Source organism: Narcine bancroftii, chromosome 14, assembly GCF_036971445.1.
Source record: "Narcine bancroftii isolate sNarBan1 chromosome 14, sNarBan1.hap1, whole genome shotgun sequence".
Lineage (NCBI taxonomy): Eukaryota > Metazoa > Chordata > Chondrichthyes > Torpediniformes > Narcinidae > Narcine > Narcine bancroftii.
In genome coordinates, this window is record NC_091482.1 from 8,336,164 (window position 1) to 8,353,150 (window position 16,987).

Here is a 16,987-nt window from a genome sequence, read left to right on the forward strand (position 1 = left end):
GTGAATGGAGAGTTACAGACCCTCACACGTATTGATGTAATGATCTAATCCTTCGAAATTGCCTTTAAAATGCATCACTTATTTTGCAAACTGGTCGGATATTTTCCACATTGCAACATAGAAAGAAACTCTTTTGCAACCTTAAAATCCTATTCCCCACTAATTTGTTCCGTAATAGCCATTTGGGGAGCTTCTTAAGGTTCAACTTTGAAGCTCCATATCGAAAAATATTCTTCTTTCCATCCCCAAATCCATATCCATTTTCCAAGTAATAGCTACCCATTTCCTAGAAGCAGCTCAAGCGAATTGTAAAAATTCAATTTGATGCATAGTTAACCTTGATTTTAAACTAAAAATTTAACATTTTCCAACAAAAATAACATTGGATCCAACGGAAGTTTAATTATTTCTCCAAAAATACTTTAATTTGTATCAACCTCTCTTTTTAATCACATCTAAAGCATATCTCTGAAGATATTAAAATAAATCTTTTTTAATTTCTTGAGGTGCTAAATATAATTGATGCAAAAAATTCTATTGTACTAATCTATATCTTACATTAATAATTTTAGTCACATTATCTTTACATAACATTCTCCAATCATTTTGATCTATTGTTCTACCTCAATCAGTTTCCCACCTGGAAGTCTGATATGGATTTGGGGATGCAGAGATGGCATTATTGAAATAACATATTGTAGTCTTTTTAAAAAATTAGTTTACATGATAAATATCATTTTTTTTCCCCGAAAATATGGAGCCAATATCTACAACACATTGGTTTGAAAATTTAAGCTCTCAATAGCTCGTCCTGGTGATGGTTCTCAGTTTCAATTTATTTATCTATTTGATAATCTCCTTTTCTTCTTTTTTAGGTTCTTGGGAGGGAGGGGGGATTAGATTATATACCATATATAAAATTCATTATTAATTGAAATGTACTGTGGTTTTAAAATTTTAAATAAAGTATTCAAAAAAAGAAAAATATTCCTCAGGGCTTTGGGGTGGGGGTGGGCATGGGGTTGAGGGGAGATCTGGATTTACCAGCAACACTCAGATGATAACTATGAATATTAATAAAAAGCAAGAGGGGAGGAGTCAGGAATCCTATTGCTTTCCTGAGTGGGCTTCGAGCTTTGGTTTTTCGGAGATGCCCATAAACCCATCACAGCTCACAACATACACAGTATCAGATGAGATCATGGAACTGGTTTGACCCTATTTCACTGGCTTCTCCTGCAGAAGGTTCCCTAGAAAATCCCAGCTCAGATTTCTAATGTTGTGGAGCACTGAACAGGGAACACTAAGAAGATGGGAATTTGCTCACGTCAACTGATTGGAATTCTGTTTTGGAGTTTCGGATAGGAATCCTGTTCGGTTGACCTGGATCAACTTTGTTTAACCCCCATCACAAGCTCTTTCCTGTTAAAGAGTTTAGGATCTTCCAGAAACCAGCAGGCTTGTTAATAATTGACCAAGTATCCTCCCAATAGATGAAGCGATTGGGTTAAACCCATGAGAACAATTTCCTGAATGTATTACATTTTTTTTTTGCTTTCTGGCAAAAAAAAGTTTTGATTCTGACCACTGTAAATCCCTCACCTGGAAACTGTGGAGCACAGCAATGTTAATTTCCACTAAGGCCTTGTCCTTCCACAGAGATGACAACTTGTTTGTCTCCAATCCCATTTTCTTTCCTATCTCCTGCAATGCACAGAAATTTTAAAGAAATAGTTCCAACCAAATTAAAAATCATATTCCATATCAGTATTTCAATTATTTTATAATCATCTAAATACAGATAAATAAATCACCTGTCAACCATTCTTACTCTCTCACTCATGCTGCTTAACCCACTGAACTCCTCCAGCAGATTGCACCATCTTAGACTAACCATCGGACGACAGCCTTGCAAGCAAATGTGACTGATCGTACCTCCAGCACGTTGTATCGCTGAACATCGCAGAAGTCTCGGACACCAATCTCAGAGCTCATGTACCAGCCATTGAAAGGGCACCCAGGAAATTCCAGACCTCCAGCTTCAAGCAGCATGTTGGCCACAGCAGGGAGAGCATACCATTTGAGGTTCAAGTCCTTGAACCATTCAAATCTACAAGTACAAGATAATGTTCTGTCAATTACAAAGTCATTACATTTTGGTGTATAGGCTGCCTGCAGATGTACATATAATAGACAGGTTGAAACTATGTATTCAGGGCCAAGCTACACATGATATGAAGGTTGGAGGGAACTTACGTGGGATGCTCGATTTCCACTTCAAGAATCAGCTCTGGGGGAATTTCAAACAATTCTGGATCTTGGCCATTAGCTTGAATGATTAATGGGAGCACATCAAAGTGACCGTAGCGAGGTGTCCATCCCAGGTTCATGCACAGCTGAGAATGAATTAGACACATTACATCAAAGTAGAACTTTTTTATTTGGAGGTTCAATACCTTGCCAAGACCTGGTGGAGGACTTGAGGATGTACCACAGAAACTGCAGAACAAATCAACCCAATCTATTCTTTCACTGGGACATTTGATCAATGATGCAAAGTAGATATTGGAAGGGAACTGAATGGGTTAGGTATTAAGCAGGAAGCAGCGAAGTTAAATGGAACTGACATGAACTACATGGATTTCTAAGCCTTCACATTTCTAACATACCCACATTCTACAAACATTTACCAATTGGGCAGCACGGTTAGCGAAGCGGTTGGCGCAACGCAACGCTGTTACAGTGCTAACGAGTGATCTGTCTGTAAGGAGTTTGCTCATTCTCTCCTTGCCTGTGTGGGTTTCCTCCGGATGCTCCAGCTTCCTCCCACCTTTCAAAACACACAGGGGTAGTAGGTCAATTGGGCAGTACGGGCTCATGGACCAAAATGGCCTGTTCCCGTGCTGTATGTCAAATGAAAATTTAAAGTGAATGCTTGATTTGCATCATCATTTCCCCCCCAGTTAGAGCTCGTTCCTATTTCTAGTGTTGGAAGTGATGGGTGTGAATTAAGGAGAACAGATTTATAAAGCTTGAAATTTCTGAGATGGAATAATGGCCAACAGTTAGCGATGGGACCTGCCTCCCTTAAGCCTCAGTCGTTGGTGTAGTGATGGTGTTTCTGGATCAGTGCCAGTGACTGGGCGGGCATCATAGTTTACCTCTGTGAATGCGATGCATGCTGGATCACCGATGATGGAGCCGTCGGGCAGTTGATACCCTGCGTATTTGACTAACTGGGGATTCCATATCCTGAAGTCATGTTTCCCATCAGTTCTTCGAGGGAAGACAGTAATGGTCGATCTATGGAATAAAAAGAACATATGAATAATTCACAGAAGTAAAATAAAGCCTATCCTACAAGACTGTCATGTTTAAAAGATGCTTAGACAAGTCCCTGGAGAGGTCTGCATCACAGTGTGGAGTTGCTGCAGAGAAATGGATCAGAGGTCAATCCACAGGACCATAAGAGTGGCAGAGAGGATCACTGGAGTCTCCCTCCGCCCAATGACATGATCTACTGGGATCGTTGTGTGAAGAAGGTGTGCAAAATCAATGAGGTCCCCTTCCACTATATATATTATATATATTTGCAGGTATTGTTTGTCTGTATGTGTGTAATATCCGGTTGTGTGTCTGCGTGTTTTTCACTGAGGACAGGAGTACACAGTTTTGTCAGATTGTACTTGTGCAAACAGATGAAAATAAACTTTTCTGGTGGTAAATGGATCAAACACAGGACCAGCTCAGGTAGACAAGTTGGTTAGAATGGATGGGTTGGATGGAGTGGCCACTTCTCATGCTCTCTGGACTTAGTAACTGCAATCTATTACTGCCTGGTTACTTGCTCTGCAGTAGAGCTTTGAATGACCGTGTACAAGTGGAACAATTTCCTATGGTTAAAAATTAGAATGACTCGTACACAGAGTCTTGTTCTGCCAGTTTAGGTCTTGATAGCAATAGTGAGATTTCACACTGCAATTTCAAATCTTAAAAAAAAAACTTTTATTAGGAGGGCAATGAATCGCAGGGGAAAGATTCTTGGTCAATTTGAGATAAAATTCGGAACTGCACAGTGCTTGCACAATGATGCATGTTTGTGACATACAAGGACTCAGGAAAGGGAAGGAAACTGCTGCGTTCAATCTGATAGACAAATTACTTTATAAATGAATCAGAGGGGTAGATTAATAAATGGATACATGTTGTTACATTATATTAACCTGATACTGCTTTCAAAACATTTAAAAGACAGTGGGACAGGAACATAGATGGGATAGGTTGAGATGGATTTGGGCTGAATGGCCAAATGGGACTAGCCTAGTTAGTATGAATAACTTGGGCCAGTTTCCATGCAGTAGAACTGTATGATTATCAAAAGTACACCACAGCCTGTTATCAGACTCTTGGATGGTGGGATAAAACATCAAACGCCATTCCTTTATCTGTTTGTTTTATCAAAGAGAGTTTTCCACCTGTTTGGAGCAATGATTCAGTTATGGGAACAGACAAGACAACAATGTGCAATCATGCATCACAGTCTGGTTTTGGATCACCAATACCCCTGAGTATAAACCCCTGCCAAAGTTAGATGGCATAGCGCAGGACATCACAGGCAAAACCCTCCCCACCATCGAGAATATCTACAGGGAACGCTGCCGTCAGAGAGCAGCCACAATCATCAAGGATCCTCACCACACAGCACCCGCTCTGTTCTCGCTACCGCCATCAGGAAAGAGGCTTAGGTGCTACAAGACTTCAGGAACAGCTGCTCCCCCTCCACCATCAGACTCCTCAATGACAAACTCAATCAGAGACTCATTTAAGGACTCTTGCATTTTTTTTTCTTTTTGCACGGTTTGTTCACGTTCCTTTATTTTTTTTTAAAGAACGTGTACGCTGTGTACATTTTTTTTGCATTACCAATAAGTGGTGATTCTGCCTCGTCTGCAGGAAGAAGAATCTCAGGGTTGTCTGTGATGTCACGTATGTACTCTGACAATAAATCTGACTCTGCTAAATCAATCTCTTATTGATATTTGCTCAGCCCTGTTCACCCACCCTTACCTTAAGTTGCCATCGTTGGTGGCGTATTTCAAATGCCTGCATATGTGTTCAAACATCTCCTTGGGTGTGGTGCAGTTACGGGCATCAAACACCTGCAGAGACATAAACACACATACATAGGGGCATTGAGTTGGATGTTGCTTGGAACCATGTAAAAGAAGAAACACCCCAGCCTCAGTATGCACGGAAAGGGATCCTACCTGCAGGTTGGACCACTGGATGCGGCCAATGCACCGAGGGGCATTGCGCCAACCTTGCTTACACGCAAATATCAGTTCCTCCATGGTCAGGTCATATGCACCTGTATCTGTAATGCATTTTGTCACTTCCTCAATCCGAGCCAGATGTTCTTCAGTTTTAGGACTGGTTGGGAGAGGGTGGGGGGTGGGGAGGAAGAGCAATCAGATTAACCCAGAGACCCGATTTCTCAGGAACACAACAGTTCTCAGGTTTTTTTTATTAACCAAAAAATAACCTTTATTCACAATAAATTATTTACAAAAAAGAAAACTGTTCAAAGTCTTTTTGCACCCTATCTATACAAAGGGGGAAAGGTTTAGGGGGAACTTCACACAGAGAGTGGAGGGAGTGTGGAATAAGCTGCCAGTGGAAGTGGTGAATGCAGGCTCAACCTTAACATTTAAGAAGAATTTGGATGTACATGGATGGGAAGGGAATATGGAGGGGTATGGACTGAGTGCAGGTCAGTGGGGCTAGGCTGTAAAATGGTTTGGCACAGGCTAGAAGGGCCAAAGGGCCATGTTTATGTGCTGTAATGCTCGATGGTTCTACAATCTGAGGTCCAACATTAGTGATACGTAGGTGGACGTGCTGGGGAGAACTACAACGTGTATGAGACAGGTTCATGAATGGGAAATTATCCAAACAGGGAGACACTCTGGTTGGCATGAACAAACGTTGGGTGGAAGGGCCAATTCCCTGGATATCTGTTACCTGGTGCAAAACAAACAAAGGAGACTTCAGGAGGAACTGAGCCAGGTTCTTGGGGCAGTATCATTTTCTGGAATGGGGAAGTCACGGTGAAGAGATTCTGCCCCAAATCAGAGTCGGTGTCAGAACGAGTTTAATCGGGAGGCATTTGGGTACCTGCAGAGGGCCACAGACTGACGTTCAAAAATTCAATCAGATGGGGGGGGGGGAGAAGTGGGTGCCATTCCTGCCAAGAACATCCTCTGTGCGCCGCCATCACACTTCCCCCCCCCCGCCCGCCTCCCTCTGACATGACAAAGAAACCCACGGGTTTATAGTGATGGAGACAAAACCATGTGATACTAGTGCTGCGGGTGGGGCACAATAACTCATTTGAGGGAGCCATGGCCCATGAATGCTCTCCCCCATGATGCTGAGCTTCATGTTGACCACTCTTTTTCTCCCAAGGAGTTACACAGACAGATAGTGAATAGCCTCAGATAATTCCCACTCATGCATCTCCAGTTCCTCTAGACTGATTCCAGTGACCAGAACAGGTGGCCTTCAGTAGCCTATTCTAGCCAGTTACCAGCCAGAACTCCAGAGAGAGAACACTTTAAAAATGTTCCCTTCCCTTTCACAGAGCCACTTCCCCCCCCCACCTCTCCATTTGCAGCTGTGCTCTCCTTCCCTTACCCACCTGCCTTTGTGCCCCTCACCCCTCCCAACACCATTTTATTTGGATGCCTGCCAACATTTTTTCATACCTTGATGAAGGGCTCAAGCCCAAAATGTTGGCTTTGTATCTTTACCTTTGCAACATAAAGTCCACTGTTCGACCTGCTGAGTTTCTCCAGCTGTGTTTTCACCTTTAAAAATGTCCTGTCTCTGAGTCAGGGCCAAGCTTTCACACCCTTTGGATGGGATTCCATAGAACCATAGACCACTGCAGCACAGAAAACGGGCCATTCTAGGCTGTGCCAAAACATCATACTGCTGGTCCCATTGACCTGCACCCTTTCCATAACCTGCCAGACCTCTCCCATTCGTGCAGTTTATTTTGAACACTTAAGAGGGAGTCTGCATTTACCAAGTCCGATAGCAACGAGTTCCACCATTCTTAATGTGGAAAAAGTTCCCCCTAAAACCTTTCCCCCTCAGTCCGTCCTCTCTCCTAATTGAAGTGGAAAGAGCCTACTCGCGTCCAGTCTCCATACCTCTGATAATTTTGTAAACCTCTATCAATCTTCCCCTCATTCTTCTGCAAGGAATGAAGTCCCAACCTGTTTAATCTTTCCCTGTAACACAACTCCTGGCCACATCCTAGTCAATCTCGGCACTCTTTCAATCTCCTGCAGTTTGGCGGCCAGAACTACACCCACTATTCCAAATTTGGCCTCACCAAGACCTCCCACCAGCGAAAACCTCGAACAAAAACTGGAAATCCCAACAAAGCTCACCCCTCGGCCTGGGAAACGTGTAGCAGCGGACCCACGTTGTTACCACCTCTCTGACACCCCCCCGCCAAGGTCCACCCCGAATATTCTTACCTTTTGAACGATCGATAGTATTCATTGATGAAGTCCAAAGCCTGAGGCAGGATCTCCTCTGGAGGGACCGGCTTATCCCGAGGGCCCCTGGTCATTGCTTTCGGGTTCATGAGAGAGCCCTTGCACGACTCCGACTGGCATGGCATTTTCTAGATAAGACACGACCAAGGTGAGACTTATTTTGCAGGAAAGGCGAGAAGTTGACAAGGTCCAATCAATGATGTGATGGGCCTTAGGCAAATATTGGGTGGACATGTATCGAAACCCCCAAAGCGTCGGTTCTGGATCTTTGGGGTTGCGCTCAGTTTAACCTGCTGAGTTTTCCCAGCGAGCAACTAACCACCCAGCTCGGCGGAGACTTCAGGGTCCCCACGACAACGCCCGAGGTCAGAGTCGAACCCGTGGCTCCCGGGGTTTGCGCTGCGCCGGCCGGGTTGGCCATCCTGCTGGCGCTGCCCTTACCTTTACTGCCTTCTGGTGGAGGGTGTCCTGCAGCATCGCTCCGTTCTCCATGTTGAGCAGCCTCACAAACTTGGGGGCAAAGGGACAGCGTCTGTTCTCCTTGGGAGGATGTGGCTGTTCACAATTAGAGAAAAAACCCACACACTTCAGTGACGGACAGCGCTGGACATCGCAGGCAAAACCCTCCCTGTCAGTGAAAACATGCACGGGGAACGCTGCTGGCGTCGGGCAGCAGCGATCATCGAGGATCCACACCACCCAGTTCTCGCTGCTACCATCAGGGAAGAGGCATCGGGGCCACAAGACTTGCACCACCAGGTTCAGGAACAGCTGCTCCCCCCTCCACCCTCAGACTCCACAACCACAAACTCAATCAGGGACTCGTTTAAGGACTTTTATTTGTGCACTTGCTTTTTTTTCCCCCTCTCTGTATTGCACAGTTTGTTTACATTGACTGTACATTGAGTAGTTTTTCTTGCCAATGAATGGCAATTCTACCTGACCCACAGGAAAAAGAAATCTCAGGTTGTATGTGATGTCATGTATGGACTCTGACAACAAATCTGACTTTGCTCCCACCCATGACCAACTTGTCTACCTGAGCTCATCCCGCTCTCTTGGATTGAGCCCATCAACCCGTTTGAACGTCCCTTCCAATGTGCACAGGTCACCTTTGAAGTAAATGGAAGGTATTCATTCGAAGTTAATTAACCCATACTAATTCTGTACTCTGCTCTTCCCACAAATAGGCATATAGATTCAATTGGTCATGAAAACAAATACGGAATTCTGCGGGAGTTCACATTTGTCGTGGAAACGGGGTTTAAAAACAGACAACCCTGGTGACTGGTCTACCCCTTCAATCCCTCCCTTTTCCCGAAGATTACAAGCAGTTCCCAGCCCGGCGGGTTGACCCACTCTGAGCTGCGAGCCCTCGCCGCCAACAATTCGAAAACCCCAAACCAATTTCGTTAAGAGTCCAAGTGCATTTGGCCTTGGGGAGAATGGATTTTGGGTGCTGTCAGGATCAGTCTGGGAACTGATTGTCACTCACCTCAGGGGCAGGATGGTCCTGACAAATTGGGATGACCTCCTTGGCGAAGCTGGGGAAAGATTCCGAAGGAGACTCGTTAGAACAACCTTGATAAGTCTCTGACAATAATTGGATAAAAACTCCATCAAACATCAAGATGGAACCGTTTAAAACTAAATTTAACGACAGTATCTCAATTTGAACACCCAGGGCACTTTAAATCTCATGATAATTTGGTTGAAAGACCAAATTATGAAATCCGTTTTCATATCACAATTCTGCATCCCGCTGACTGAAGATCTGACTTTTTAAAACTTCCCTGGGGTCCTGGATAATCATTTATTTTGCTGTAATTAATCGAACATCAATATTTAACGAACATCCCCCAGGAATTGACACCTTCTCTCTTTTCCCAATTGGTTGCAGAGAAGTTGGTTCAGGGGTTTTGGGGTCCAAGTGGAATGACCACCCACTTATTCTCTCCCACCCTCCCACCCAACACGATGTTGGTTCAAGTCTCCTCTGACCTTTTCTCCTCATTGTTGTTGAGATCCGTCGTTTTGCTCCCGCCTGTCTCGTACTTGCCGCGAAACGTGGGTCGCATGAGAAATTTCCACGGGCACATCATCTTGACTCGCTCTCCGTTCTTGCCGCACTTCTGGTCCGCAGCCCAGCCCTTGTTGGTCACCGAAGTAAACGAGCCCTGGAAAATAAAAGCTGGACTCAGCCAAGTGGAAAACTTTTCTTCTCCAAAGTTTCTTCCAGATAGTGTGACTGTCTCTGTCTCCTGAGCTGTGTGAATGGATCTCCTGTTTTATACACCTGCTTTCGACATCGTTGGGTTCCTCCCATGTGGTGACAAAGGCAGATTAGTGCCATTCCGGGAAATTCCGATACATTTTCAAGCTTCCTTACTGGGGGAAACTATCAAATCAAAGCACATCGATTACAACATTGGAAGATTTTCCCCTCACGCCCATCAGTCAGTTCTTCGTGAAGAAATGCAAGTTTCTACAACGCAACTTCACTTTTTCAAAACTCAAAGTCCTCTTGCATAACTTGAGGGAACAAGATGCGGGAATAAACTCTGTACCAGAAGTACTTTTTCCAAAGCATCACTTCCTTCGGGTGACACATCGTCTTGGGGCTGTTTGGAAGAAGATCGAGGACAGGGGTGGAGGGCAACTTCTCCACATTCAAAGTCACCACGGTCCTCCCCCCCCCCCCCCCCCATCTCCTGGTGGCTGGTCACTGCAGTCAGTCCGCGATGGCGTGGACCACCCATTCCCTCTCTGACGTGTCTGTCCATGGCCTCATGCACTGTCAGACTGAGACCACCGGCACAATGCACCTCATCTTCGGACTGGACACCCACCAACCGGATGGCATGATCATCGACTTCTCTTTCTGTTAACCCCACCCTCATCTTCTTCCCTTGCCCTCTCGCTCTTTTCCCCATCTCCGTTCACAGAGCCAAAATCAATTCTCACCTTTCCTTTATCAGATCCAATTAACCCATTTGGTTTGTTGGTCTGGACTCCTCCCCTTCCATTCTTTTTAATGATTATTTTAATTTTTCCAAGACTCATAGAACATTATTTCATACATCACATCAATAGCATTTTAAAATAACCCTCCATCTGCCATTCTTCAGTCTATATTCAGGTGCCTTCCTGCTTTTTGCTTGTACCTTGAAGAAGAGCTCAGGCCTGAAACATCAGTAATATATCTTTACCTCCTATGGACGCTGTGAGACCGGCTGAGTTCCTCCAGTGTATCTGCCTGTTTTTACTACAATCACAGTGTGCAGACTTTCGTGTTTCATTCCACAATGTATTTGTACCCCACGCCTGTTAGTTACGTTCACTGATTTGCTCTCATTGCAGCCTCAGGACATTGGGGCATGAAATAGAATGAAGAGTTTAAGGTGTAGCTCTACCCCACCTTCGGTGAGTGACAGTAACTTTACCCTACCCCATTTTCAGGGGGAGGGATTTCAAATCCCATAATGGCAGGTGGAGAATTCAAGAAAAGTAAATCTGGAATTAAAAGACCAAATCTCAGGCGTGATAAGAATGAAATAGATGAATTTGAGGAAGTCCTCCAGTTCACTAATATTATTCAGTGGGGATCTGTCCAATGTGTGAGGGTAGGCGATTCTTAACAGCTTGGCACAATGAGGGATGGGCAGGCAGGAAGTGACATGAATTAATACATTTCCCCAGAGCATTTAGTGATTTGGGAGCCACTGCCCCTGTGGGTTCCAGGACTGGTGCCCCTGGCTAGATGTGACATCTAATCCCAAAGGATAGGAAAAGAGTAAATTCCACTCCTGAGGACCACAACTTGCTGTCATAGAGTCTTACAGTTCTTTGGCCCAACTTGCCCATGTTGACAAGAATAGTCTCACTGACACTGTCCCACCTTGGCCCGTGTCGCTCTAAACCCATCCATACCAACCCCTACCTGCCTCTGTCCCGCATAGAACCCCATTCCCCCACCAATCGAAACCATCCGTGTAGCACCAGTAAGCCTACCTGGCAGGATGTTGTTTCAAATGCAACCCATCCCTCTCGAACAGGTCGCTTCCTCCCCAGAAGAGATGCCATTTATCTAAAAACCTGAAACCCTGCCCCCTGCACCAGCTCCTCAACCATGAATTAATATCTCCCTACTTCTGAGCTCACAAGTATGTGACACCAGGATTTATGCAGAGATCACTACCCTTGAAGTTCTGCTTCTCATCCTGTTACCTAACTGCCTATATTCATTGTTGAGGACCTCATCCCTTATTCTACCTATGTAGTTTTTACCAATGTGTACAACAACCTCTTGCTATTCACCCTTCCCCTTGAGAATGTTTTCCAACCCCTCGACACCCTTGACCCTGGCATCTGGAAGGCAACACACAATGCTGGTGTCTCTTCCACGGCCATAGAACCTCCCATTTATCCCGGTGCAACCACAAAACCTCCTGTCCGTTTCCCCCACTAGTGAGTCTCCTATTGCCTGCCCATACCCTTAACAACTGAGCTGGTCACAGTGCTACTCTGACTTGACTACTGCTGCTGCTGGCCTCTGAAAGGCCAAAAGTATCCAAAATGGTCTACCAGTAACCAAAATGGTCTACCAGTTAGTTAGGACAATGGCCACAGGAGTACCCTCTACTGTGGAAAATCTAGCGAAATGGTGCAAGAGTAACAACCTGAATCTCAATGTAGACAAGATAAAGGAGATGATCGTGGACTTCAGGAGGACCAAGAACAACCACCCTCTACTACACAACAACTCTGTAGTGGAGAGAGTGGAGAGCACCAAGTTCCTTGGAGTTGACTTAACTAGTGACCTATTATGGTCACTCAACATCTCCTCACTTGTCAGGAAGGTGTTAACAATGACTGGACTTCCTGAGAAGATTGAAGCGGGCAAAGCATGGCCGGCTGCATTACAGTTGCTGCCGGGAAATGGATCTGAGGTCAATCCATAGGACCAAAGAGTGGCAGAGTGGATCATTGGAGTGTACCCCCCCTCCCCCCCATTGACGCGATTTACCGGAATTGTTCTCTGAAGAGGGTGTGCAAAATCCTTGAGGACCTCTTCCACCTCGCACACGGCATCTTTCAGCTGCTCCTGTTGGGGAAGAGATACAGGAGGATCAGAGCCAGTGCCACCAGGCTGAGGAACAGCTTCTTTCCACAGCCAGTGAGAACGCTGAATGACCAAAGGATCTGCTCCCACTCACCCTTCAAGGTTCTCATATGTACAAAGCAATAACTATTTATTTATTTGTACAGATGAAATACTAGTCCTCCATATGTATTTTTTCCCTGAATGTGTGTTATGTCTGGTTGTGCCTGTGTGTTTTGCACTGAGGACCAAAGAACACTGTTTCATCAGGTTGTACGAGTGCAATCGGACGACAATAAAGCCCAAGTTAACTACTGTTTTTTGTATCCCCCGCCTCTCCTGGTGGCAATCATCTATCTGCTGGCTGCTTCTTAGGTGTAACCCCACCTCAGTGAAGTATCAGAATCCCAGATGATGCAAAGTGCATCCACCTCCAAGCTTGAGTTTCTTGACCTCTTGCTGGGTTCACCTCCCACAGATGTAATGAGCAGGGAGAGCACAGGGATCTTTGATGCCCCACATGTGGCAGGAGGGGACCTGACTATGTTCTACCTCTGTTTGCTGAAGCCCCTCAAAAGCCAAATCCTCAATGTCCTACTCACAGACTGTACCCCTTCCTCAATGTCCTACTCACAGACTGTACCACTCCCTCAATGTCCTACTCACAGACTGTACCACTCCCTCAATGTCCTACTCACAGACTGTACCACTCCCTCAATGGCCTACTCACAGACTGTACCACTCCCTCAATGTCCTACTCACAGACTGTACCATTCCCTCAATGGCCTACTCACAGACTGTACCACTCCCTCAATGTTCTACTCACAGACTGTACCACTCCCTCAATGGCCTAGTCACAGACTGTACCACTCCCTCAATGGCCTACTCACAGACTGTACCACTCCCTCAATGGCCTACTCACAGACTGTACCACTCCCTCAATGTTCTACTCACAGACTGTACCACTCCCTCAATGTCCTACTCACAGACTGTACCTCTCCCTCAATGTCTTACTCACAGACTGTACCACTCCCTCAATGTCCTACTCACAGACTGTACCACTCCCTCAATGGCTGCTCCATCTGACCTACTTTTACATTTACTGGGCTACGGGGCCAACTCACCTACTTTACGTCTCCCACCTCCTGTGGTCCTCAATCTAGCACATTCTTCGGCTAGAATGCGCCAGAACGACAGATAGAATCGAGGAATTTACATAGTAGACACACAAGAGATGGCAGACGCTGGAAACTGGAGCAAAAAAACAAACTGCGGGAAGTACTCAGTAGGTCAAACAGCGTCAGTGGGAGAAATGGAAGGTCTTTTATCTCTCACTGATGCTGTTTGATTTGATGAGTTCCTTTCACAGATGGTGTTTGCTCCAATTTATGCTGCGTTGGTGGTGGGGGCATTATGCCCCCCTCTACTTCTACCCTTAGTTTGACATTAGAGGAATTAGAGGGGGCATAGTGTGATATCACAACTTGAGCAAATAGTTTACAGCTTTTAATGTGATCCCGTGTAGATTGCCAAGCCTTTTACTAGCATAGGTCAACTCTGCCTGAAACCATGACTTCCAGTAAGTCCTGTGTATATATACATCTTATTATCAGTTCAGACTGATGGATATGATTGGATGGAAGTATTTCCTTGAGGTAGCTTGTTCAACACAATGATGGCGTATCTTAAATTGTTATCTTTTACAGGTGATGACAGGTTAGATATTGTGTTCCTGTAAACAGGACAACCAGTTATCATGCAACAGGAGTGGCATAATGAGTTGGAACTCCCCTTAATAAGATTCATGGCCTGATTGGAAGGGGCGCGGGGCAGTGGTGGGGGTGACTCCTTTTCTTATATTCTAGAGTAGAGAATAAATAGGAAGCACAGCACGTTGGTTTCTGATGCCGCTCCCTCTGAATGTCCAAGCATTCTCTTGGTGTGCACAGATGACAGCTACTTTTCCATCAGCGTTGATTTGGTGCTGAAGAATTTTCTCCTTCTTCCTCCCTCTCCTTCCCTCCTCCCACCCCCCTTTAGTACTAGAGATCCATTTCATTCAAATGACTTTTGGTAATTAACCTTTTAACCTGTAGCCAACATCTTGGGGGATCATTCCCAATCCAGGGACTTCAACAAGGTTATCCAGAGGGTCAATCCAATGCCTGAATTGAGGAAGTGCGATTTTAGTGGATGTGTAAGATCCCGGAGTGCTATCAGAAAAGGAAGAGCTGAGTTATCCTGGGTGTTAATGCCCCAGTCACAAATGAAGTAAGGATACCTGACTGCAGCTGGACAGAGCCTTGGTGAGACCCCACCTGGAGTATATTGTGTGCAGTTTTGGTCACCTTATCTAAGATTATCAAGATAATTTTCTTATCTTGCAATGGAGGGAGTGCAGAGGCGATTCACCAGGCTGATCCCTGGAATGGCAGGAATGACTTATGAGGAAAGATTGTGCAAATTGGGATTGTACTCGCTGGAGTTTAGAAGATTGAGAGGGGATCTCATAGAGACCTATAAAATTCTGGCAGGACTGGACAGAATGGATGCAGATGGGATGTTTCCAATGGTGGGGGAGTCCAGAACCCGGGGCCATGGTTCAAGGATAATAGGCAAACCATTTAGAACTGAGATGAGGAGGAATTTCTTTACCCAGAGGGTAATGAATCTGTGGAATTCATTGCCACAGAGAGCAGTAGAGGCAGGTTCATTGAATATATTTAAGAGGGAATTAGATATATTTCTTCAGTATAAGGGTATTAAAGGTTACGGAGAGAAGGCGGGGACGGGGTACTGAACTTTAAGATCAGCCATGATCTCGTTGAATGGCGGAGCAGGCTCGAAGGGCCGAATGACCTACTCCTGCTCCTATCTTCTATGTTTCTATGATTGGTCATTTTCCTGTTGATGTTTACCAACATTGCCATCCCAGTCATCGTCCACAGGAGTACTGCACTGGCAGTAAAAGTGGTGCCAAAATACTTTAGGTGTAAGTCTTCTCTTTTGGTCCAGAGAAACCTTGGTGTTGGGACTGACCCCTCATACAAAATGCTGGAGGTACTAAGCAGGTGAGACAGTATCCATGGAAAACAACAAACAGGTGATGATTCAGGCTGAATCTCGCTCATCCTGTATGAAGGGTTTCGGCCTGAAATGACAGTCTTTTGCCTCCAGTATTTTGGGTGTTGCTCAATTTTCAAGCACCTGAAGACATGTTTAACAGTCTGAATCTTATTTTTATTTGATAGCCATGTATTCATTTCTATTACGGACTGGATTTACAAGTTATTGCCTAATGTTGCCATTCAGTAATTCTCATTCAGATTGGGCAGACACTAACTCCACATTTGCCGGGGATTACTCATTTCAATATCATCGCATATTATCTCTCCACGATCCTGCTCTTCCCTGTCTTAAAGTTTCGAATTTATTTTTTCCACAAGTGAGAAGGGCGGCACAGTTAGTCTAGTGGAGCGGCACATTTGGCAATAGTGGTTAGCATAACACTGTAACAGCGGCAGCGATCAGGACCAGAGTTCGAATCACATGCTGTCTGTGGGGAGTTTGTATGTATGCTCCGTGTCTGCATGGGTTTTCTCCGGGTGCTCCAGTTTCCTCCCACCCTTTAAAAAAAAACTTACCCGGGAATGTGGGTCAATTCGGTGAAATTAGAAGACATGGACTCTTTGTGTTTGCTTCAATGTGGAGGCGCCAGGATAGATCCTCGGAGACATTGACACCCGTAAATTTGAAGTTTTTGACCCTCTCCTTGCCCTCGATGAGGACTGGGTTGACTTCCTCCTGAAGTCCACAATCATCTCCTTCGTTTTGCTGACATTGAGTGCAAGGCTGTTGGTGTGACACCACTCAAAGAATTGATTCATCTCCCTCCTGTACGCTACCTCATTGCAGTTTGTGATTCAGCCGGCAACTGTGATGTCATCGGCAAACTTGTAGATCAAATTGGAATTGTGCCTGGACACACAGTGATGGGTGTGTATTGAGTAGAGCATCCTTGGGGATAAGGAGATGTTGTTTCCAATTTGTAATGACTGTGGTCTTCAGATGAGAAAGTCAAGGATCCAGTTGCAGAGGGGGATGTATTCTTAAATAATGTTTATTGGACGGGAGCAAGGGAGACAGGATGTAGATATGGGATGGATTAGATTAATTTTCTTTTTAATTAACAGATGGCCAACTTCTGTTCATAGCAGCTTGTGGTGAATATTAAGCATGGAGAATAGTTTGAATTCCTCATCTTCAATTATCGTTTATACTCGTGTAAAAGTTGATCTCATGTAAAAGTCGACCTCCT

The 16,987-nt window shown here is 45.0% G+C and overlaps 1 protein-coding gene across 7 annotated transcripts in view; it reads right to left on the minus strand.

Moving 5' to 3' along the window:
* Positions 1 to 16,987, minus strand: part of LOC138749563 (nitric oxide synthase, inducible-like) — a 308,564-nt gene that overhangs the window by 14,074 nt on the left and 277,503 nt on the right. For all 7 annotated transcript variants that reach the window (XM_069911097.1, XM_069911101.1, XM_069911098.1 and 4 more), the window contains 11 exons: positions 12,595 to 12,672; positions 9,570 to 9,745; positions 9,064 to 9,112; positions 8,010 to 8,123; positions 7,548 to 7,696; positions 5,268 to 5,430; positions 5,068 to 5,159; positions 3,162 to 3,303; positions 2,257 to 2,396; positions 1,936 to 2,110; positions 1,603 to 1,704 (listed from right to left, as the gene is read on the minus strand). In XM_069911097.1, the coding sequence (XP_069767198.1) occupies positions 1,603 to 1,704; positions 1,936 to 2,110; positions 2,257 to 2,396; positions 3,162 to 3,303; positions 5,068 to 5,159; positions 5,268 to 5,430; positions 7,548 to 7,696; positions 8,010 to 8,123; positions 9,064 to 9,112; positions 9,570 to 9,745; positions 12,595 to 12,672 (1,380 nt within the window). The remainder of the gene's footprint in view (positions 1 to 1,602; positions 1,705 to 1,935; positions 2,111 to 2,256; positions 2,397 to 3,161; positions 3,304 to 5,067; positions 5,160 to 5,267; positions 5,431 to 7,547; positions 7,697 to 8,009; positions 8,124 to 9,063; positions 9,113 to 9,569; positions 9,746 to 12,594; positions 12,673 to 16,987) is intronic.